The 24,016-nt window shown below is 41.3% G+C and overlaps 3 protein-coding genes, 1 long non-coding RNA gene and 6 other non-coding genes across 10 annotated transcripts in view; 3 read left to right on the top strand and 7 right to left on the bottom strand.

Annotated features, from left to right (window-relative positions):
• Positions 1-2,018: 2,018 nt before the first annotated feature.
• Positions 2,019-5,496, bottom strand: LOC135543827 (large ribosomal subunit protein eL8). The gene is made up of 8 exons (XM_064971156.1): positions 5,488-5,496; positions 4,579-4,699; positions 4,200-4,349; positions 3,775-3,915; positions 3,510-3,589; positions 3,125-3,255; positions 2,820-2,889; positions 2,019-2,158 (listed from the first exon to the last, which is right to left on the bottom strand). The coding sequence occupies exons 1-8, from the start codon at positions 5,494-5,496 to the stop codon at positions 2,054-2,056; spliced, it is 807 nt and encodes a 268-aa protein (XP_064827228.1). The 3' UTR covers positions 2,019-2,053.
• Positions 2,959-3,024, bottom strand: LOC135544752 (small nucleolar RNA SNORD36). The gene has a single exon (XR_010456374.1). It is a non-coding gene; the product is annotated as a small nucleolar RNA SNORD36 (small nucleolar RNA).
• LOC135544785 (small nucleolar RNA SNORD36) lies at positions 3,342-3,418 on the bottom strand. Its single transcript, XR_010456405.1, has one exon. It is a non-coding gene; the product is annotated as a small nucleolar RNA SNORD36 (small nucleolar RNA).
• Positions 3,664-3,731, bottom strand: LOC135544784 (small nucleolar RNA SNORD36). The gene has a single exon (XR_010456404.1). It is a non-coding gene; the product is annotated as a small nucleolar RNA SNORD36 (small nucleolar RNA).
• LOC135544757 (small nucleolar RNA SNORD24) lies at positions 4,041-4,109 on the bottom strand. Its single transcript, XR_010456379.1, has one exon. It is a non-coding gene; the product is annotated as a small nucleolar RNA SNORD24 (small nucleolar RNA).
• On the bottom strand, positions 4,440-4,508 carry LOC135544756 (small nucleolar RNA SNORD24). The gene has a single exon (XR_010456378.1). It is a non-coding gene; the product is annotated as a small nucleolar RNA SNORD24 (small nucleolar RNA).
• On the bottom strand, positions 4,775-4,851 carry LOC135544773 (small nucleolar RNA SNORD36). Its single transcript, XR_010456394.1, has one exon. It is a non-coding gene; the product is annotated as a small nucleolar RNA SNORD36 (small nucleolar RNA).
• Positions 5,497-5,564: 68 nt separating the features above from the next.
• LOC135544713 (uncharacterized) lies at positions 5,565-13,572 on the top strand. Its single transcript, XR_010456364.1, has 3 exons — positions 5,565-5,649; positions 5,882-6,030; positions 13,409-13,572. It is a non-coding gene; the product is annotated as an uncharacterized LOC135544713 (long non-coding RNA).
• On the top strand, positions 7,171-10,030 carry LOC135543691 (mediator of RNA polymerase II transcription subunit 22-like). Its single transcript, XM_064971059.1, has 4 exons — positions 7,171-7,230; positions 7,453-7,511; positions 7,846-8,022; positions 9,613-10,030. The coding sequence occupies exons 1-4, from the start codon at positions 7,171-7,173 to the stop codon at positions 9,812-9,814; spliced, it is 498 nt and encodes a 165-aa protein (XP_064827131.1). The 3' UTR covers positions 9,815-10,030.
• A 6,273-nt stretch (positions 13,573-19,845) lies between the features above and the next one.
• Positions 19,846-24,016, top strand: part of LOC135544711 (ubiquitin carboxyl-terminal hydrolase 20-like) — a 34,626-nt gene continuing 30,455 nt past the window's right edge. Inside the window, 5 exon segments of the mRNA XM_064972554.1 lie at positions 19,846-20,009; positions 22,734-22,830; positions 23,084-23,137; positions 23,328-23,390; positions 23,538-23,690. Coding sequence (XP_064828626.1) covers positions 22,750-22,830; positions 23,084-23,137; positions 23,328-23,390; positions 23,538-23,690 — 351 coding nt within the window. The 5' untranslated portion in view covers positions 19,846-20,009; positions 22,734-22,749.

The raw sequence follows: 24,016 nt of genomic DNA, 5'->3' as shown, positions 1-24,016 counted from the left end.
TCTGTCATTCTGCCCCTGAACAAGGCTGTTAACCCACTGATCCTAGGACGTCATCAACAATGACAGGTAATGTTTGTTATGTGAAAAGTTGTATTAAAAAAGCAGCTTGATAAACTAGTAGGTTAATTTCCCTGACAATCAGATACAACTACTAGTGTATTTTTTTGATGTGAAACCGTTCACCCAGAGGCAGCACTCCTAGTGGCCACGGGACTTAAATGCAGGGAAAATTAAATGAGTTTTACCTAATATCTATCAGCATGTTAAATGTGCAACTGGAGGGAAAAGAAACTCAAGACCACCTTTACTCCACACACAGAGATGCGTACAAAGCTCTCCCTCGCCCTCCATTTGGCAAGTCTGACCATAATTTATCCTCCTGATTCCTGCTTACAAGCCAATATAAAAGCAGGAAGTACCAGTGACTCGGTCTATAAAAAAAGTGATCAGATGAAGCAGATGCTAAACTACAGGGCTGTTTTGCTAGCATAGACTGGAATATGTTCTGGGATACTTCGATGGCATTGAGGAGTTTACCACATCAGTCACTGGCTTCATCAATAAGCGCATCGATGAAGTTGTCACCATGATTGTATATACAATTCCCAACCAGAAGCCATGGATTACAGGCAGCATTTACACTGATTTAAAGGGCAGAGCTGCCACTTTCAAGGAGCAGGACTCAAACCCGGAAGCTTATAAGAAATGCCACAATGCCCTCCAACGAAACATCAAACAGGCAAAGCGTCAATACAGGACTGTCACATCTGCTCCAGCAACGCCCTCTGCTGCTCATCCTGTGTCTCCTTGGCCTGCCGCCACTCCCCCTTCCCCCTCTGAATGTGTGTGGGCGAGACAAGTGTGCTGGAGTCAGAGCAGATCCCCACCAGCTGCAACCTGTTCCATAATCAAGACCTCTACAAATACTCAGCCCTGCCACTTCCACGCTGCCAGAATGTAATCTCTGCTCAGTCAGCGTGCGTTTATAGCAGTTTGTTACTATTCAGATCCTGTTGTGCCTGTTTTCCTTGGCTGATGCGGTTTTCCTCTCCACTACAGTTCTGCCCGCTCCGACTCTGGTCCCTGTCTCGTCCCACCATCCTGCAACTCTAGGGGGAGGTGACATTCATATTGCACTGTACAGCTTTACCTAAGGTTTGGGGATCAATGAAATGGGGTATCAGTCTACTCAATACCCAATATATTTTTTCCCAACATCCTCCTCAGAGTTATCAGACTCCAAAACATCCACGCAGTAGTTTTTTCTCTGGAATAGTGTTCAATACACATGGGTTGACAATAAATGTGGCTCAATTCAGTTCTTTCAGAGTCCCACAATCAAAGCTACGACACAAATGTACTCTGGGTGTCACCGAGTAGACTGACACCCCATGTCATTGATCCACAGGTAAGGTTGTACAGTGAAATAAGTATGCCTGTCATTAAATTCTAAGTCCAATACATCCCGTGTGATTTCAGACTGAAATGTTATATAAAACCAAAAGACAAACTCATTTAGCATGATCTATTCAATGTCATAATTATACTATTTGTATTCATTCGTGTCAGTCAATGATACTTTTATTTTGAAGGCTAACCGCAAAGTCCACTATTGTGGCTAGATTCACATAGATGGGTCCGACCACCACCATTGATCAAATAAGAACCGTCTTATAAATTAGGGTTATTTTAAGAGGACTGTAAGTTAACTGGCAAACTGACATGCCACTCTCCCGCTGTCTTTCCAGAGCACGCGCTGATACTGCATACTTTGTCTCTTCTCTTCGGTCGCATGCTGCATTGTTATGTGTGTGAACAAAGTGGCTCAGCCAAACTTTTCTCATCGGATCTACACGAATTTCGTAGTTCACATTTTGCATTCAAAACTGTAAATTTCGCTGAAAGGGGACTAGTTTGCACTTTTTCTATTAACTGATTTCCTTTTCTGAACTCTGTAAACTTGTTTTTGTTCAGTATACACACAATCCAATCTGACAAAAGACCAGAAAAAACGTGCATATTTCTTGGAACATTTATTTTGATAGCAAACAGTTTATCCGAGCTTGGTGGCCAGTTCCTTGGCCTTTGCCTTCTCCAGCTTTGTGATGCGGGCTGTGGACTTGGGGCCCATGATACCACCTCCCCAGTGACGACGGATCTAGGAAAGGAAGCACATTGTCATGATTTAATTCAGCCTGGTGGGGAATGGCATAATAAAGACATTTTAGAGAAAGGTGAAGACTGCAGCAATCTGGTGACTTGTGTGGCCTCCAGATCCCCTCCAGTTATGTAGCAACAGGATATCGCAATATTTTTGACAATCGATATTTGACTCCAGTATCAGTTTGTAAAAAAGGTAGCGCTAGCTAGAGCTAGTCTGCTGTGCCTGTGCCAAAAGGCTGGCATTTTTAATCCTATAGCTTGTTCTCAATCCCACAAAAAACTGTGAGCCAACATGTTCAGCACTATTGACCAGAACTCGTTTTCAGGTCCTCTGTCTCCCTGCAGCATACAGTGAGCAATACGTTTGGAACAAAAAAAAAATCACAATACATTTTGCATCGGTGCCTAAGTATAGTGAGGTTCCTGCCAATTCCCCGCCCTGAAGCCATATACAGAAATTAACACATGCAAATGGTCGTTAACAAAAAATTGCATCAGTGACCTTAGTGGGTGTCAATATCCCCTGTAAGAGAGCAAATGTGTCAAGTCATCTGCAAAACCAAACTGTGAACCCATTCCATCTTCAGGACACCAAAACATACTGGCTTGACTACTTGTCAATATTAACAAAGATGGTGGGCAGACCAGCCACTCACCTCCTCGTATCTGTCATTGTAGTTGGTCTTGATGGCTTCCACCAGCTTGGCAAGGGCACCTTTGTCCTCACTGAAAAGGTAGGAACATGTCATCAGTGCATCATCACAAAGAACATATGAGATCCAGTTAACACTAACACTGGTTCATGGTTAAAAAGCTCATAAAGCAACATGTTCAGTTGAAGAAATTCATACATCATTGCCAAAGGATTTAATCAATATTATAAAGCACAAGCGCAACTTCCTAGGCCTCAGTGCATCATCACCACTTTCACAAATGTTTGGCCATGCCACCTGTTACTTACGGGTTTGTCTGTGTGAAGGCAACTGAAGTGCAGGTCTTTCTGTGCACCAGTCGTCCCAACCTGGCCTTTCCCTTGACAATGCAGTAAGGGACGCCCATCTTACGACACAGAGCAGGCAGGAACACCACTAACTACAAAGGGGAAACGAAAATGTCAAGTATCTATTCTTTGTGGACCAAACACTTGACTGTGCTTTTGCTTCTCAACTACATTAGTCTTCGCTCAGAATTAAAAAGATTGTATGTTTTGATCCACATTGAGGATTCAGGTGAAGAAATTCAAGCATCATTGCAAAGAACCACATTAGCCCATGAATAATGATCAAGTCTGCAACAGCTCACCCATAATGAGCAAAATAAGCATAGAATAGTGAAAGGAGTCCTACCTCAATAGGGTCCACATCGTGGGCAATGACCACCAGCTGGGCCTTCTTGCTTTCCACTAGAGTGGTGACTGTGTTCACACCTATGGGAGAATTCAACATGGATATCAAAAACATGTTCAACCACAAGTTCTAGTCAAAAACAATTGTTGTGGCTGATGCTCAGAGTTAAAAAGCTCAAACTACATGATTGTTTCAGGTGAAGAAATTCAAACATCATTGCATCAAGGCCAAAGTATGCAATCTAAAAATGACTTCAATCCCTCACCTGCACGGAGAACAGGTGGCCTCTTGGTTGGGGTATCTCCCTTCCCAGCAGCCTTCTGCTCAGCGCGGGCCAGCAGCCTCTGCTTCTTCTCCTGCTTGGTCTCCGGCCTGTACTTGTGGGCCAGTTTGAACAGCTGTGTGGCTGCGGAGATACAGAATTAGTACATCCCACTGGATCTGAGGAATTGCAGAAAACATCTGCAACTCAAGTTGTTAAAAGTTAGGGATCCAGCCGAATAGCTTGAGGGTCTTTCAAGTACAGTAAGGTGCATCAGTGATCTTGGTGGGTGTCAACATTGCTGTTCAGTTAGCAAATATTCTTTCACATCATCTGCAAAACCCACAATATACCAGCCATCTCCAGAGACAATTCCCCCATGTCAACACACAACTCAGCAATATTGATAAGCCCATGCACAGACTTACCCGTCTGGCGGTCCAGTGCCTGGGTGAACTGGTTGATCGCAGGGGGGACCTTCAGACGCTTGTACAGGATGGAGCGCTGCCTCTGCAGGCGAATGTAGCGGGGCCATTTCACAAAGCGTGTCAGATCACGCTTGGGCTGGATGTCCTGACCTATAAACATGGGGGGGGGGGGGGTTAGTGCATCTAATCACTTTGGATTGAATATAAAATAGCCTGAAGCCACTATATTCATGAAAGAAGTGCATCAGCGATCTTGGTGGGTTGTCTGCATTGTTGTTAAGATAGCAAATATTCTTTACATCATCTGCACATGCTGACATGGGAAAATGTCTAACAGTTAGTGAAAATCTAATAGAAATCCCAGGTTGACTTTACTCACCAATGCCATAGTTCTTTGGCCTCTTCTCGAACAGGGGATTGACCACTTTCTTGGCCTCGTGCTTCTTGGCCACTGAAGGGGCAGGTGCCACCTTCTTCCCCTTAGACTTCTTGCCTTTAGGCTTTCAAAAACCGGTAGACTGGTCAGCATGTTAAACGGTCAAATACATTTAACAGAATATAACTTGACTGTGGCTTTAGCTCAGGGTTAAAAAGCTCGTGTTTTGAATCAACATAACAGATTCAGTTCAAGAAATTCAAAGCATCATTGCAAAAGCCATTAATAAAAAGGTCTGTGCGAACAAGACATCAACACTAGCGTCTTTGGAGGTAACGTTAGCTATGGCCACCTAGTTAGCACATTTAACTACCCAGTTCTCAAAGGCATACAATGGTTTACTTGACAACTTCCAATTACTTGATAATTTGATATCCTTCACTACTACTGTTATGGACAATGAGTTAACGCAATCTGGGCGCATGGAACAGGCCGTGAGACACGTAACCTGAACTGACGCGAAGTTAGGCCTTCGAGACTAGCTAGCCCACTCGCTAGCTACGTTGCAATAGCCCTTGCAATAGTCCCACATCAACTATACATTTTCCAAGATGCGTAAAAAGTGTAATGCATGATTTAACGTTTCCATGCATTTCAACAAGTTCCTAGACACAGATGGTGTTAAAATAAACCACTCTGTATGGGTGGTGTTCCTGCGGACAACTTCCAAGTGCCAAGTCATGGGAGATTTCGGTTAAAAAAGCAAAACATTATTACCATACCAATGTGAAATGGGTGCTTTGTTTATGTACGACAAGTAAGAGTAACTTTTATGACACAAAAACATTTAAAAAATAAGATGGTAAGGGATGAAAACATGTATCTTTTCCCCACCAAACGAAATATCCATACACTCACCATGTTGGATCAGATAGAAAGGAAGACCTATGCATTGTGGGTATTTTAAATTCCGCGATACCTTGATGTGACGTCATTAACAATCGACAGCAGGGTTGTTTTTGAACGGGATGTTTCTGTTTTTATAAATAGTATTTTTCAACAATGAATTTGAAGGTAAGTGAGATTTCATGAATAATACTAGACTATATATAGGGTGCACAAACATATTTGGTTCATGCATTTCTATGTACATTTTTGCAAGTGGAGGAAGTTAATACACTTGTGATAAACTAACGTTACTAACGTTAGCCAGTGCCATGCACATGCCGTTTTATTTGTTTTACTGGTTAACAACATAACTTTATGATCGTATTTTATGTTATTTATATTCTTTATGTGCTTTTAGTGGGTTTGTTCACATTCCTGAATACTATGGCAAGCCAAAGAGCGCTACCTCAAAGCAAGGAGAGCCTTCTTCAGAACTACAACAAAAGACTGAAGGATGATATTAGGTCCATTCTAGACAACCTCACAGAAATCATCAAAACTGCAAAGGTAGCTGTAACATTACGATATTTGTGTGTGTGTGCAACCTGCAGCATGCAACCTGTGTAAAAACTACAGTGAAATTCTTACCTTTTAGAGTTCTTTCCCAAAAATGCAGTGACAATAATAGTAATATTAATAATATAGATAATAGAAAATAGAGTAGCAAATACAAGTAAAAATAAAAACCACGTAAAAACTATGATGAGCGTTAAAGAACATGAAAATGCAAGTACAGTGTCTTGCGAAAGTATTCCGCCCGAAATCTTTTGTGTCCAAATCCGGCTTTAAACTTCTTCACAACAGTATCTCGGACCTGCCTGGTGTGTTCCTTGTTCTTCATGATGCTCTCTGCGCTTTTAACGGACCTCTGAGACTATCACAGTGCAGGTGCATTTATATGGAGACTTGATTACACAGGTGGATTGTATTTATCATCATTAGTCATTTAGGTCAACATTGGATCATTCAGAGATCCTCACTGAACTTCTGGAGAGAGTTTGCTGCACTGAAAGTAAAGGGGCTGAATAATTTGCACGCCCAATTTTTCAGTTTTTGATTTGTTAAAAAAGTTTGAAATATCCAATAAATGTCATTCCACTTCATGATTGTGTCCCACTTGTTGTTGATTCTTCACAAAAAAATACAGTTTTATATCGGAAATGTGGCAAAAGGTCGCAAAGTTCAAGGGGGCCGAATACTTTCGCAAGGCACTGTATGTACTGGTCAGTGCCAGTACCTTATTCAATGTGTAGGGGTACTGGAGTGGTTGAGGTGGGTTTATACATAAAAAGTGACTGGTAGTAAGGATATACATGTGAACAGGCCTGAAAAGTTACTGGTAGCAGGAATATATAAATACTCATGGTAATATACTAATGGTAGACTATACATGTAAACATGAGTAATAGTGACCAGTAGCAGAATAATCATTGGACAGCTGCATAATGGAGTAATACATCTAATCAATAATAATTTTAGCAGCAGCGTAGGTTGTGTTTGAGTTTGTATAGACCTGTTGATGGTCTGTGGGAGAGGGAGAGCAGTTGTGGTTAGCAATTTTACCGTGTTATGGCTAGGGGATTAAAGCTGTTTAGGAGTCTGTTTGTCCGAGTCTTGATGCACTGGTAACGCCTGCCAGACTGGAGCATGGAGAACATGTCTCGGGTGGCTGGAATCTTTGGCAATTTCTCAGACACCACCTGGCATGTACGTCCTGGATAGCTGGGAGCTCGCTCCCAGTGGTGCCCTGGGCCGTCCGCACCACCCTCTTGTAGAGCCTTCCAGTCGCAGAGTGGTGAGACATAGTGTGTGTTTGTCTGTGTGAGAGAGAAACAGAAAACGTGTTGATTTTTTACTGAAAGAAAGAATGATGGTTCAACTAAAAGTGTCATCTCTCCAACCAAAATGTGTTGGATTGTTTTGCTTCAGGTAGAGGATGAGACACAGGTCTCTCGGGCTACACAGGCTGAGCAGAACCATTATGAGATGCATGTCAGAGCAGCCAACATAGTAAGTGCATTCATTATACTATACACACATACCACCCAGACTCCCTTGAAACTAAACAAGCTTGTCTTTAAACCCCAGAGTGTATATTCATGACACTAGTAAAGTAAATGATAAACATGGAATTTAATCCTGGCTCATATTCATTGGGGCATGAAACAGAAAACATTTGAAAATCTTTTGAAACTAAAAACGTTGGTAGTCCTTCCCTGTTTCAGTCAGTGCTTTCCCCATTTGGTGCATAATGAACATGAGTGCATGTTACAAAGCAAAAGCACCAGTGATAATCCCAGTGCTTTGTTGTTGTGTCTAAAGGTGCGTGTGGAAACAGTTTCTGATCCTCAACGACTTCCCGTCGGTCAACGAGGCCATCAACCTGCAGAACCAGCAGCTGCGCTCGCTGCAGGAGGAGTGCGACAAGAAGCTCACCTCGCTCCGCGACGAGATCGCCATCGACCTGTACGAGCTAGAGGAAGAATATTACTCCTCCAGGTACAAGTAGGCTCATACTGTACAGTCGTTGATCATTTGGCCTACTCCATCATGCCCTATAGCCCCAACCTAGCCCCTACATTATAGCACCTATACCCCTCACCGCCGTGCCTTATGAAGGGTTGATCTCACCCCACCACCTCAGTCATATCCATTAGTTCGTTATTGTCTTTGTATGTTGAGTCAACTTCATTAGAATATCTAAATGCCCGGGTTCAATAGATGATTGATCTATCTATGGTCAAAAAATCAATTGCAGTACATTTAACGTGAGAATCTCATCTCATTTAGTTTAAAAGTAAATGAAGTGCCTTGTTTGACCTGCCTCTGGAAGTTTTTATCCTCATGTATGATAGATTGTAGGTCTCTACATGGTAAATGTTACACTCAATCATAAGTGTGGAGTTTCTACTGTCTCTGGTTGCTATATTCTTCCTCGGTTCTTTGTAATAGTCAAATGGAAGTGATGAATAAGAGAACATGCATAGAGAGGAAAGGAAAGGGAAATGTCAGAAAGATACATGTTAAATGCTTTGTAGCATATTTCTTGGACTCTTATGAAGAACAAAAACTACGATACAATCACTGGAAGATTATTTATATTCAATTGTTGTAGTTGTTCCTCCATTAACATGTCTTTATAACCCCAAATATAAATTATGGATGTATAGGTCGATTAACCATTGTATAATCACACCAGCCATTTGAAGCTTTCTATGTTATTAATTTTCTATAGAATGTTTTTTGACTGGACTAGACATGTCTCAAATCCAATCTCTATGAGGGTTCCATAAACCTGTTGGAACAGAATCCAGTATCTCTACCGATTCCATCCCTAGTTAGCCGACAAGTTACCAAGCCAGTAACCGTGCAAACTGTGTTCACAAAGCATACATTGTTGCACGAACATCAACTATGGCATTATGTATTAAGTCTATCTATATCAGTCACCTACATAGACCCACCCTTAAACCCTTTTAAACTTTGAAAAATAAACTACAGACAAAACAATGTAGTTCGTTGTCTCATTTGTTTAACTGTGAGAAATCTAGCTGTCTCTCTGGATGCTGCTTTTAGGCATGCAAGGTGTTGGGGCCACTCTTTTTCTCTGCCTTTGCATTTCCTGTTCTTACCCCTGCATCAGGACCAAATACACTTCTGGGATTATGGTTACAAGATGAGGTGATTTAGGTGTTTTAAGCACTCAGTTCAAGATGACCCAAAGATAGTCATTGACCCTTTGCTCCAGGTCATGTTCCATTGATTGTGTTGCATTTGGAAATGGAAAAAACAAGCTATGAACGTGTTCAGTTGACCATCTTGAGGCTGTTAATAGCGAAGACGGACAGGAATGAAGACACACTTATATCGGGATATCATCACAGCACCAGATAACATTTCTCTGTGATCCTTAGAGCTTAAGCTTGTCCTTTATACTGCTGTTTACTGACTTCTTGTGTGTATCATACCTGTCTGTCTCTTTTGTGCATGTGTGTGTGTGTGTGTGTGTCTGTACCAGATGTGAGTCTGCCCCTTCCTCTCTGTGCTTTGCTGATTCTATGCCCCCCTATGGTTTTTGTTCTGGTAAAGCTACAGTCAGTGGGACAGTACGGACCTGCCTCTGTGCGAGGCCTACCGGCGCCGGGACATTTGGGCGTCCCCGGACGGGGGTGACACATCTCGGTCAGCCCAGGAGGGCGTGGAGGACACAGACGGACCCACCTCACAGGAAACTACCCCCAAACACAACTTAAACGGTCACGGGACCACTGGCGCGATAGATGAGCCCTAAAGCACTGGAGCAGACCATATGGATGGGCACAAAGACAGGTTGGGTGACAACGTCAAAAACATTATGCACACATCGATGTGGCTGGAAGGCATGCATTTTTATGATTCTAAACGGTCAGATAGCTAACAACAATGACAAGAAGCTTCCAAGTGGGGAATTGAAGGTGGCTTGTTTCATCTTTTTCACTAGCTACAGTTCAAGTCGGAAGTTTACATACATTTAGGTTGGAGTCTTTTGAAAACTCGTTTTCAACAACTCCTAAATATTTTGTGAACAAACTATAGTTTTGGCAAGTCTGTTAGGACATCTACTTTGTGCATGACACAAGTAATTTTTTCCAACAACTGTTTACAGACAGATTATTTCACTTATGATTCACTTTATCACAATTCCAGTGGGTCAGAAGTTTACATACACTAAGTTGACTGTGCCTTTAAACAGCTTGGAAAATTCCAGAAAATAATGTCATGGCTTTAGAAGCTTCTGATAGGCTAATTGACATAATTTGAGTCAATTGGAGGTGTACCTGTGGATGTATTTCAAGGCCTACCTTCAAACTCAGTGTCTCTTTGCTTGACATCATGGGAAAATCAAAAGAAATCAGCCAACAATTGTAGACCTCCACAAGTCTGGTTCATCCTTGGGAGCAATTTCAAAATGCCTGAAGGTACCACGTTCATCTGTACAAACAATAATATGCAAGTGGGACCACACAGCCGTCATACAGCTCAGGAAGGAGATGTGTTCTGTCTCCTAGAGATGAACGTACTTTGGTGCGAAAAGTGCAAATCAATCCCAGAACAACAGCAAAGGACATTGTGAAGATGCTGGAGGAAACAGTTACAAAATGAGTCCTATATCGACATAACCTGAAAGGCTGCCCAGCAAGGAAGAAGCCACTGCTCCAAAACCGCCATAAAAAAGCCAGACTACAGTTTGCAACTGTACATAAGGATAAAGATCGTACTTTTTGGAGAAATGTCCTCTGGTCTGATGAAACGAAAATAGAACTGTTTGGCCATAATGACCATCTTTATGTTTGGAGGGAAAAGGGGTAGGCATGCAAGCTGAAGAACACCATCCCAACCGTGAAGCACAGGGGTGGCAGCATCATGTTGTGGGGTTACTTTGCTGCAGGAGGGACTGGTGCACTTCACAAAATAGATGGCATCATGAGGTAGGACAATTATGTGAATATATTGAAGCAACATCTCAAGACATGGAAAACCCTGGGGGAGGGACCGAGGAGAGATGAAAGGGATGAGTGTGTGGCAACTAGTAAACAATTTATGTTAAGTGTGTTAGTGTGTTTGCAAGCACCCATGTGTTTTCCAGCTTTGTACCTCCTGATTGGTAGGGGCGTTTGAGCCCTTGTTGTTGGCCTCCTGGGTAGCCTGGGTGCTGCTGGGGCATCCTCTGGCCCTGAGCCTGGGAGGGTGCGAAGGGTACACCATGCCCCCCATGGAGGGTGCTGCCCGGGCGGGATTGGACCATCCCACTGGAGCTCATGCCCGGGGGGCCGCGGGGGCCACCCTGCTGGGGGCCCTGGTGGGAAAGGAACTGGGTACTGTAGGAGGGGCCACCACCCATCTAAAGAGAGAAAAGAGGAGGAGAACAAGAGGGGGAGAGAGGCTAGATGCTATAAAAATGCAGAGCACACACACCCAGTGGCAGAATTGGTGTTCGAATTGAAGTCAGTTAATTCAGGAAGTAAACAGAAATTCCAATTCAAATATAGAAAAAGTGCATATATTTTCAATTAATTCTCAAACTGAAAAGGAGAAGCTATTTATTTGAAATGTGTTTGCATTTTACATGAAAATCATGTGTGACTTCAATTAGAATTGACACCAACCCTGATACACTGCACTGAAAGTAAAGGGGCTGAATAATTTTGCACGCCCAATTTTTCAGTTTTTGATTTGTTAAAAAGTTTGAAATATCAATAAATGTCATTCCACTTCATGATTGTGTCCCACTTGTTGTTGATTCTTCACAAAAAAAATACAGTTTTATATCTTTATGTTTGAAGCCTGAAATGTGGCAAAAGGTCGCAAAGTTCAAGGGGGCCGAATACTTTCGCAAGGCACTGTATATTCGAGATTCTTCAAAGTAGCCACCCTTTGCCTTGATGGCAGCTTTGCACACACTTGGAATTCTCTCAACCAGCTTCATGGGGTAGTCACCTGGAATGCATTTCAATTAACAGGTGTGCCTTGTTAATTTGTGGAATTTCTTCCCTTAATGCGTTTGAGCCAATGAGTTGTGACAAGGTAGGGGTGGTATACAATAGATAGCCCTATTTGGTAAAAGACAAAGTCCATGTTATGGCAAGAACAGCTCAAATAAGCAAAGAGAAACAACAGTCCATCATTACTTTAAGACATGAAGGTCAGTCAATCAGGAAAAGTACTTTGTAATTTTCTTCAAGTCCAGACGCAAAACCATCAAGCGCTATGATGAAACTGGCTATCATGAGGACCGCCACAGGAAAGGAAGACCCAGAGTTACCTCTGCTGCAGAGGATAAATTACAGCCCAAATAAATGCTTCACGGAGTTCAAGTAACAGACACATCTCAACATCAACTGTTCAGAGGAGACTGAATCAGGACTTCATGGTCGAATTTCTGCAAAGAAACCACTACTAAAGGACACCAATAATAAGAAGAGACTTGCTTGAGCCATGAGAAACATGAGCAATGGACATTAGACGCAGTATAGGGGGTAGTGTGTACGGCCCAGTACATCACTGGGGCTCAGCTGCCTGCCATCCAGGACCTCTACACCAGGCGGTGTCAGAGGAAGGCCCTAAAAATTGTCAAAGACCCCAGCCACCCCAGTCATAGACTGTTCTCTCTACTACCACATGGCAAGCGGTACTGGAGTGCCAAGTCTAAGACAGAAAGGCTTCTCAACTGTTTTTACCCCCAAGCCATAATCAAATGGCTACCCGGACTATTTGCATTGTGTGCCCCCCAGCCCCTCTTTTACACTGATGCTGCTCTCTGTTTATCATATATGCATAGTCACTTTATCTATACATTCATGTGCATACTACCTCAATCAACCTGACTAACCAGTGTCTGTATGTAGCCCCGCTACTGTATATAGTTTCGCTACTGTTAATTTTCACTACATTTTTACTGTTGTTTTTATTTCTTTACTTACCTATTGTTCAACTAATACGTTTTTGCACTATTGGTTAGAGCCTGTAAGTAAGCATTTCACTGTAAGGTCTACAACTGTTGTATTCGGAGCATGTGACAAATAAACTTTGATTTGAGACCGGTGGAAATCTGTTCTTTGGTCTGATGATTCCAAATTTGAGGTTTTTGGTTCCAACCGCCATATCTTTGTGAGACGCAGAGTAGGTGAACAGATGATCTCAGCATGTGTGGTTCCCACCGTGAAGCATGGAGGAGGACGTGTAATGGAGTGCGTGTAATAGTGTGTGGTTCTTTTCTGGTGACACTGTCTGTGATTTATTTAGAATTCAAGGCACACTTAACCAGCATGGCTGCCACAGCAGTCTGCAGTGATATGCCATCCCATCTGGTTTGAGCTTAGTGGGACTATCATATGTTTCTCAACAGGACAATGACGCAACACACACCTCCAGGCTTTCTAAGGGATATTTGACCAAGAAGTAGAGTGATGGAGTGCTGCATCATATGACCTGGCCTCCAGAATCACCTGACCTCAACCCAATTGAGATGGTTTGGGATGAGTTGGACCGCAGAGTGAAGGAAAAGCAGTCAACAAGTGCTCAGAAAATGTGGGAACACCTTTAAGAATGTTGAAAAAACATTCCAGGTGAATAGCTCATGAAGCTGGTTGAGAGAATGCCCACGCGTGTGCAAAGCTGTCTTCAAGGCAATGGGTGGCTAATTTGAAGAATCTAAAATATAAATATATTTTGATTTGTTTTGATTACTACATGATTCCATATGTTTTAGTTCATGGTTTTGAAGTATTCACTATTATTCTACAATGTAGAAAATAGTACAAATAAAGAAAAAACCCTTGAATGAGTGTGTCCAAATTTTGACAAGTTTTGACACATCTGTACTGACCTCGCTTTCTGGATGATAGTGGGGTGAACAGGCAGTGGCTCAAGTGGTTGTTGTCCTTTATGATCTTTATGGCCTTCCTGTGACAGGTGGTGTAGGTGTCCTGGAGGGCAGGTAGTTTCCCCGGTGATGCGTTGGGCAGACCGCACCACCCTCTGGAGAGCCCTGCGGTTGTGGGCGGTGTAGTTGCCGTAACAGGTGGTGATAGAGCCCGACAGGATGCTCTCAATTGTGCATCTGTAAAATTTTGTGAGGGTTTAGGTGCTGTTAAACCTTTTTCACCACACTTTGTCTCTATAGTGACGTTTTGCCTGTTTGATTGCCTTGTGGAGGGAATAACTACACGGTTTGTATTCTGCCATATTCCCAGTCTTCTTGCCATGTTTATAGTTGTAGTCGGAAGTTTACATACACTTAGATTGGAGTCATTAAAACTTGCTTTTCAACCACTCCACAAATTTATTTTTAACAAACTATAGTTTTTGCAAGTCGGTTAGGACATCTAATTTGTGCATGACACAAATCATTTTTCCAACAATTGTTTACAGACAGATTATTTCACTTATAATTCACTGTATCACAATTCCAGTGGGTCAGGAGTTTACATACACTAAGTTGACTGAAGCTTGGAAAATACCACAAAATGATGTCATGGCTTTTGAAGCTTCTGATAGGCTAACTGATATAATTTGAGTCAATTGGAGGTGTACCTGTGGATGTATTTCAAGGCCTACCTTCAAACTCAGTGTCTCTTTGCTTGACATCATGGGAAAGTCAAAAGAAATCAGCCAAGACCTCAGAAAAAAAATTGTAGACCTCCACAAGTCTGGTTCATCCTTGGGAGCAATTTCCAAAATACTGAAGGTACTGTCATACCGTTCAGGAAAGAGATGTGTTCTGTCTCCTAGAGATTAAGTACTTTGGTGGGAAAAGTGCAAATCAATCCCAGAACAGCAAAGGACCTTATGAAGATGCTGGAGGAAACAGGTACAAAAGTATCTATATCCACAGTAAAACGAGTCCTATATCGATATTACCTGAAAGGCCGCTCAGCAAGGAAGAAGCCACTGCTCCAAAACCACCATAAAAAATGCCGGACTATGGTTTGCAGCTGCATATGGGGACAAAGATCGTCATTTTTGGAGAAATGTCATCTGGTCTGATGAAACAAAAATAGAACTGTTTGGCCATAATGACCGTTGTTATGTTTGGAGGAAAAGGGGAGGCTTGCAAGCCGAAGAACACCATCCCAACCGTGAAGAACAGGGGTGGCAGCATCATGTTGTGGGGCTGCTTTGCTGCAGGAGGGACTGGCGCACTTCACAAAATAGATGGTATCATGAGGAAAGAAAATTATGTGGATATATTGAACCAACATCTCAAGACATAGCACAGGTACATACGACAGTCAACGTGTTGATAGAAGTTCGGCAGACTTTTTCACAAATTTGCTTTTTTTAAATCCCCAGCTACAATAAATAGGATATGTCCAGTGAAGTTCTTTGAGGGCCGTTCCTTGAAGTAGGAGAGTTCTGTGTGCAGGACAGTTTCTGTGTGAGGGCCGTTGGGGTATCGGCTTGAGGGAGGATATACACGGCTGTGACTATAACCAAAGGCAATTATATGTCGCTATTTGATTGTGAGTTATTCTGGGTTGGGTGAACAAAAGGCCTCGAGTTCCTGTATGATATCACAATCGCACCATGAGTCGTTATTCATGAAACATGCAACCCCGCCCTTCTTCTTCCCGGAGAGATATTTATTACCGTATGCGCGATGAACTTAGAACCCAACTGGCTAGACGGACTAGTATATCCCGAGAGAGCCAAGGGCTATTTGACCGAGGCCTCCTCCGTAAAGATGATGTTCTTTATCTTAGCACTGAGGAATAAGGAAATAAGCAATGCTCTTTATCCAAGCCGTGGGGGGTCAAACAAGATGTGCTTAAAGATAGTAATAGAGATAAACAAACACCAAAGCTGTTGTGCAAGGTTTTCAGTCACTGGATTTGTTGCGGTAAGATTATTGACGACATTAATACAGTTTCAACAAGTGCAAAAAAATGAACTACACCAAGCTCCAAAACCTGGGCCGTAGAAACATTTGGATACAACTCACTAAATGCCTAGGTCAACCCCGGGGATCCCATTAAGCCTTTTATTGGACAACATCTCCTGTCTTCTTGGTCCGGATGTCCTCCGGCAACTCGTACAGGAGGTCTTCTGTGTTCCTTCACCTTCAACTTTCTGTTCCACCGCTACCGCCAAGCCCTTCTTCGGCTCTGTCTCAATGTACTTCATCCTCGCCAGGAGGACAGGGGGAGAGAAAATGCAAAAATATATAGCTTCCAGATTTAGAACTTCAAAATTGTGACCAGTAGAGAAAATAGAAAAATACAGAACTTCGAATATATGTAACCTTAAAATTGTGACCGGTAGAGAACATTATAAAAATGTATAGCTTCCTATTGTGGCTAATGCTACTTCCTAACATTGCAACCAGGGATCACTGTAGACTATAGAATTGGGAATTAGAATACTAGAATGGACATGATGAACCTTCTTACGATGGCATAATAGACATCCATGTTGGTCAACCATGGTTTGCCAGTGTTGTGATAAGTTAGTGTAAAATTAGGAATTTGAAGAATTGATCTGCACTGTTTGTTTGTTAGCTAGCTAGCCAGTTTTACAGGAATGATTCCATAAATGTTTCAAATTAACTGCCAATATGCCAACATTCCATTCAAACAATGCAGTCATTCCACAGCCACACACTGGCTGAAATCAGTTGAAGATTGGATTTACACAAGTTGTAAGTGTAACAAGTACCGCTATTGTATCATATAACAGCACTCCAATAGCACATTCCAAGAAAATAACAATTTAGATATTTATGGTATGTTTACATATATTATAGAGGATATTTATACAGAAAATGGCTATGAAACCTATATAAACTGTATTTATAATTTTTGACAATTCTCGGTTGACAATAATTCCATTCCACAATTTCTGATATCACATGCCATTAATTCCAATTAGACTGGTTTGGATTTCTTCCTATATTAACAATAATTTAAGCTTTCAGCCGATTTAAGACACTTATATATATATATATACCTAAATGTTTAAAATCTATAATAATTATGATTATTTATTTGAATTGCGCGCCCTCCAGTTTCACCGGATGTTGTCCCACGCCGTGTTATTCAGAGAGGCGTTCTACTACGCTCCCATTGGCTAGCTAGCATTATCTCACTCACAGGTTATCAGCGAAGAGACAGTGGCTTTAACAATTAGAATTAACAATTGGAAAGTGTAATTTAACAATTAGCTGCCTACCGTAATGCAGGCCTATTTTTTTTATTATCATGTTTGGTAACATTTGCCCATGTATTTATTTTCAGAGTTTCAATGAGTTGTGAAAATCTCTCAGAACTGAATTCCCTCAATTGAAGGTCAGCTAAGTTTACCTAGGCTACTTAACGTTACTAGCGCGGGTTTTGAAATTGTTATATTATCATTAGTAGTCTATTAGGTTAAAGCATATGCTTATTATTCGTAATATCTCAAGTATTTATTAGCTAATCATTCAGTCGAATACGCTATGCTACAGCCATTGAATCTGTCTGAGCATTAAGGGATGTTATTGGCTAGCTCTGTCCACGAGATAATGTTATTATATTTTACAATCTTGAAATACAAGGGCAAATGTTAGGGATAGGGGGCAGCATTTTCACGTCCGGATGAAAAGCGTATAAAAGCAGATAAAACGCGTTATCAGTAGTATTGGATAGAAAACACTCTGAAGTTTCTAAAACTGTTTGAATGATGCCTGTGAGTATAACAGAACTCATATGGCAGGCGAAAACCTGAGAAAAATCCAACCAGGAAGTGGGAAATCTGATTGCCTATCGAATATACAGTGTCTATGGGGTCATATTGAACTTCCTAAGGCTTCCACTAGATGTCAACAGTCTTTAGAACCTTGTTTTAGGCTACTGTGAAGGGGGAGAGAATGAGAGCTGTTTGACTAAGGGCTCTGGCTGAAGGCCATGAGCTGATCAAGCGTGTGGCCGTGAGAGTGACCTGCATTCCATTGCATTTCTAAAGGCAAAGGAATTGTCCGGTTGGAAAATTATTGAAGATTTATGTTAAAAACATCCTAACGATTGATTCTATACATCGTTTGACATGTTTCTACGAACTGTTATATAACTTCTTGGACTTTGTCTGAACTTTGACCTGGATTTGCCCACGCCTCATGAGTTTGGATTTGTGAACTAAACGCCCCCAACAAAAGGAGGTATTTGGACATAACTGATGGACTTTATTGAACAAAACAAACATTTATTGTGGAACTGGGATTCCTGGGAGTGCATTCTGATGAAGATCATCATCATATTTATAACGCTATTTCTGACTGTTACTGACTCCACAACATGGCGGGTATCTGTATTGTGTCTGAGCACTGTACTCAGATTATTGCATGGTTTGCTTTTGCTGTAAAGCTTTTTTGAAATCTGACACAGCGGTTGCATTTAGGGAGAAGTATATCTATAATTCTGTGCATAACACTTGTATCTTTTATCAAAGCTTATGATGAGTATTTCTGTAAACTGATGTGGCACAGGAAAAATTGTAAATTTCTAACATTTATGGTTGAGATTGAATTAATATAACTATAAACATTATGATTTTCATTAACACGCGATGCAGGTGTCACAGTATAACTTTAGACCGTCCCCTCGCCCATACCCGGGCGCAAACCAGGGACCCTCTGCCCACATCAACAACAGTCACCCACGAAGCATCGTTACCCATCGCTCCACAAAAGCTGAGCAAGGGGAACCACTACTTCAAGGTCTCAGAGCAAGTGACGTCACCGATTGAAACGCTATTTAGCGCGCACCACCGCTAACTAGCTAGCCGTTTCACATCCGTTACACAGGCGTCAGTAGCGCTTTGAGCACACCGACTGTGTTTTTGCGTTCTGGTACACAAGAAGAACATTAATTTGGAATGCTGCGTTTGCCTTGCAGCATTGCGTTGCAGAGGCAGTTGCAGTGCTTAATCGAACGTATGCATCAAATTGTATGCGTAGACTTCACAGAAAGTAGCAATTGATCGCGCTGTTGGGCTGGGACCAGCCGTGTAACACAGAACCCAAACTGGTTGTGTGTGTGCGCCATTGTGCATGCATTTATTTTGTCCCCCCACACCAAACGTGATTACGACACACAGGTTAACATATCAAAACAAACTGAACCAATTACATTAATTTGGGGACAGGTTGAAAAGCATCAAACATTTATGTCAATTTAGCTAGCTAGCTTGCACTTGCTAGCTAATTTGTCCCATTGAGCTAGCTTGCTGTTGCTAACTAATTTGTCCTGGGATATAAACTTTGAGTTGTTATTTTACCTGAAATGGACAAGGTCCTCTACTACGATAATTAATCCAAACATAAAACGGTCAACCGAATCATTTCTAGTCATCTCTCCTCCTTCTAGGCTTTTTCTTCTCTGGACTTTATATTGTAATTGGCAACATACATAAATAAGGTGCATTCATGCCACCGACCTCATTCGGCTTTCAGTCACCCACGTGGGTATAACCAATGAGGAGATGGCATGGGTATTTGCTTCTATAAACCAATGAGGAGACAGGAGAGGCCGGACTTGAAACTGTGATCTGCTTCACAAATAGAACTGACTTCTATTTTAGTGCTTGGCAACGCAGATATTCGTTGGCGTGCGGGAGCAGTGTGGGAGCAATAATTTTATAATATAGATTTCTACATTTATTTTGCAACGCACGTGATGCTAGCGGTGTAGTCAGCCTGTAAGGCGTTGGTATCATGTCATGTCAGGTGGTACCGTTGCTTAGGCTTATATATGTCCCTTATCACTCCCCATAGCTCCTGTTCTTGCTGACATTGTGCATAACAACACTGACGTAAAACCAATCTGTACGACGGCAGCACCAGCAGCTAACAGTAGTCCATTCACGTTACAACAGCTAGCTGACGTACAATCACTAGTTAGACGTTAACTTACTGTTTGGCTATCTTTAACGGAAGTTTTCCCGTAAATGAACTGTTCTGACATCGCCTGGTGTTGGTAAATATAATTCCGGCAAAGCATGTATTTGTTGTCATCCTTAATGTATGATGCTAGTCTGGAGAGGAAAACAGGGCCTTCAAGTTTGCAACAGAGCTGTTATTTCGGTGGCTCTGTGGCCAAACCAAAGTGCAGAAAAATGTTGTCTCGTCTTTGGTTTAATTCTGAAACAATATGCCTATGTTGGCTGATATGCGGTAGCTAGAGGATGAATTAATTGATCATCAATTTCTAGAATGCGCAAGGAATGTCAGGCAGTTAGCTACAGGGTTGACGTTATATGACTTCAAACACTTTCTGACTTCACCCGTTTTGATTTGAACGAAATCTTTTTCATGCATGTTTGCCCGGACATGGTAATAGTGGTCAGAAAGTTACGTTTTGGACCGGAATGCCAAAACATTCATGAGTTCGAGATGCTCAAATTTGACCCAATTTGGTAACAACAGATTGTACACGAGCCCAATAATGGACTAAAGGAGACTGACTTTACTCCTTATAGTCCAAGGACCTTTCATAAAGCGGATTGGCTGGCAGTCAAATACTCCGTCTACAGTGAATCGATTCTCAAGTGCCAATTTCCGTACGGTTCTAGAAACATAAAGGACACTAATTTCATTTTACATCAAAATAATTTCACAAATGCAAAATATACACTTATTGTATACTGTTTTAACACAGTTGCAGCCAATAGTATTTTTCAGCGACATCACTGTTGTGGCATCCGTCTTCTGTTTACACACAGGTGTTCGGAGACACTAGATGAGTTTTTGGGGGCGATGTGTTGAATCCACCGTGCCTCCAGCTTGGCACTCCCTCACCGTCGTAAAACAATATTTTGGAAGCTATAGCAATGCATTTATTAATGTCTACATCTGTTTTTTTTTTACAAATGTATTATATTACAGACACCTTAATACATACTTTTAAATTATATTATGTGAGCTAAAAACTTAAAAATATCTAAAAACATCCTTTCAAGTGTATTTTTTTTAGATTACTGATGTTACTTAAATACATGTAATTCTGTCCTTAACATTTAATTTAAATACTGTTCCATTAATTCCAATAATTTCTATGGAGGATGGCTCCTACCGGGAAGTGGCATAGTGGTGAACTGGTGGCTTCAAAGCCTCTCAATGGCCAATACATAGCATCTACAATCCCAGGGTTTATATACAGCATTGGATAAGCAAAAGACGTTTGGTGTCCATTACAGGAAAGCCCTATACGAACCGCCAACATGGATTTTTCATCTAACATGTTCTTGGCTATACTCGATTCGGTGAAAAAAAGTATCTTAGAAATGTCAGTTTCCAGTTGCAGGTGGTTCGACAAAAAACAAATTCATAAAGATATTCAATCCATGTTTTTTGTTAAACGGCTAGTTCCTGCAAAGAGAATGGGAAATGCTAGATGTGTGGCAGCTAAGATGTTGAGAACCTCCTCGCTCGGAACAAAACACGGATTTCATATCTTTCTGGTTGAGTTTTTTAGTTTAATATCAAACTGTTGAGTTTGATTTCATTTGAAAGTGTACAAACTATTCTATGTTTTCTTGAAATATATATATTTTTTTGTTATTTAACCTTTTACATCAATTATCTTTTTTTTAAACTCACAAATGTTGTATTTTAGCCCTATTTTACATCAGCTCAGGTGTTTGTGATGTGCCCGTCATCAGACTCAGCATACTCTTGAATACAGGGTGGGTGTTATTTCAATCATTGAAATGTTATTCATAGATCGAACCTATCCCTTCAGACCACTGCAATTTAGCTGGTGCACCATTAACATTTTAAATTGAATTAAAACGTCCAATTACTACCAGAAAGATAGCCGTCCATCCACCCACCATTGAATGTAAACTTGAATGGTAATGTCTATTAAATGATCAATATTTCTATAGAGTACCTATGGAAGATGGATCAGTTTAATTTACAACAATGGATATTCCATTGCAAGTGAACATACTCCTCTTGAAGAATGGACCTCCTATCTTTGTGGTACTATTTCAAAGATGAAATATAGTACATTTATTAGCCATATCCTCCCAGTATGCAAGAGTATGCTGTGTCTCGGCCGATGGCGGGCCCATTGCAAACACCTCGGAAGCTGTACATAGGGTCTAAGCTACAACAAATATGAAAATGAAAAAAATTGGAGTTTACACGTTTTTAGATAATTAACGTTAAAAGTTTTTTTTAAATGACAATGTCAATCAGAAAATAGTTGGACAACCCTGTTTGTAAGCTTTCAAATTATATATTTGCCAGTGATAACTTTGAGCACCTCAATCTCTTGAATGTTTTAGCATTCAGGTCCAAAAAGTAACTTTCTGACCACTTCTACCATGGGCAAACATGTATGGAAGGTTTCTTTCAAATGAAAATGGGTGCAGTCCGAAAGTGATTGGAATCATATGGAACCACCCAACAGTGAATTGTTGCATTGTTCCATATGATTTCAAGTTCAAAGCTTTGTTTGAGTGAGTAGAGTAGCCGGCTAGCTAAATCAAAGAGCTTCATTGTTAGCTGAATTCCCTCCAATCATCAATCCTCCATACATTTTGTAATAGCTGACTTGTAGAGTTTGACACACACCTTGATTGAAGTGTAACTGCTTGTAGCCTTTGACTCTGTCAGCTTGCTTCCATTTCATGTTTTACCTGCCCATACAAAATGTCATAGATTAATACCTTTTTGTTTATTATTTGATCTTTAGAAGAAGTTTAATAGACATGAGTGACCAGGGGGACATTTGTCCCCACCTGAATTCCATAGGGGAGGTAACCAAGGAGGAGCTTCTGCAGAAATCCAAGGTGAGCATGAATGGTTTCAAGAGAGACTTGCTGTGTCAAGCTTCTGGAATATGTATGGAATGGATGCAATTTGTGACAAGTCATGCATGTCTTTTAGTTTTGAGTCACATCTTCTAGATTTGCCTTCGCAAAAGGTCAACATTTTTTGAAGACATTCTGGTGGTCTGACAATCACATAGGAGATGGTGCTCTATGATTGCTTTTCAGCCTCGATTGTTGTCTAATACTGTTTGTTTTCTGTCATGTTCTGAAGGGATCCTGCCAGTCATGTGGAGTGGGAGGTCCCAACCTCTGGGCCTGTCTGCAGGTAAACAGGGGTTTTCTGTAGGTCTGTTTTTCCTCAAAAATTTTTGAAATAGATTCAAAGGCCATGACATAATTCTCAGGATGTGTTAATATGACACTTTTATAACACTCTTTCAGATGGATTATACATATTTTTGTTTTCACCTCATATATGTTTATTTCTCATGTATTACTTTATTTCTCTTGGTCAGAGCGAGTGTCAATATGTTGGCTGTGGAGAAACCTTTTCAGACCACAGCACCCTACATGCACAGGTGAGTTTTTCACAGAGCTTCTTTTCCTTGGGTAGTGAGAGATGCCATTTCTAGAAAGCATGCAACAACGTTTTTCAAAGCTTAGTGTGTGTGTGTGTGTGTGTGTGTGTGTGTGTGTGTGTGTGTGTGTGTGCTCATCCCCCCAAGGCAAATAAACACAACCTGACGGTGAACCTGACCACTTTCAGGATCTGGTGCTATGTGTGTGAGAGGGAGGTGTTTCTGGAGCAGAGGCCTGCAGTTGTACCTGCAATGTCTGCCACACACACTCCCCACCTCTGTAAAGCTAAGGAACACCAGGTACGCCATCGCACAAAGGTCAGCTGAATTATAGTCAACTATACTATGTTTACGTGCCATTTGGGCTCTGGTCAAAAGTAGTGCACAATATAGGGAATAGGGCGCTATTTGGGATGGGCCCTATATCAAATATGGGTAACGCCACCATATCTTTCATTAGTAAACATGTATTACTGTATTATGCACTATATATAAAGCATTTATTTAATATAACGTTTTACAAAACTATTCTGTTTAATTTTGATTAGCGCACAATTTACATTTGTGAGCTGAAATACAGCCTATGTTCTTTTAATATATTGTGTAATTGGCTTTCCACAGGCAGA

This window comes from Oncorhynchus masou, chromosome 8 (genome assembly GCF_036934945.1).
Source record: "Oncorhynchus masou masou isolate Uvic2021 chromosome 8, UVic_Omas_1.1, whole genome shotgun sequence".
In the NCBI taxonomy this organism is placed as follows: Eukaryota; Metazoa; Chordata; class Actinopteri; order Salmoniformes; family Salmonidae; genus Oncorhynchus; species Oncorhynchus masou.
Note: the sequence above shows the minus strand (reverse complement) of the source record. Positions and strands in the feature narration are given on the sequence as shown.

Coding starts and splice junctions, on each gene's coding strand:
- LOC135543827 (XM_064971156.1), bottom strand. Junction 3,916..4,199: donor GGCACTGGACCGCCAGACGG/GTAAGTCTGTGC, acceptor GTATCTCCGCAG/CCACACAGCTGTTCAAACTG. Junction 3,590..3,774: donor GCCACCTGTTCTCCGTGCAG/GTGAGGGATTGA, acceptor ATTCTCCCATAG/GTGTGAACACAGTCACCACT.
- LOC135543691 (XM_064971059.1), top strand. CDS start 7,171: ATGGAGAACATGTCTCGGGTGGCTGGAATCTTTGGCAATTTCTCAGAC. Junction 7,231..7,452: donor TCTCAGACACCACCTGGCAT/GTACGTCCTGGA, acceptor GTTTTGCTTCAG/GTAGAGGATGAGACACAGGT. Junction 7,512..7,845: donor GAGCAGAACCATTATGAGAT/GCATGTCAGAGC, acceptor TTGTGTCTAAAG/GTGCGTGTGGAAACAGTTTC.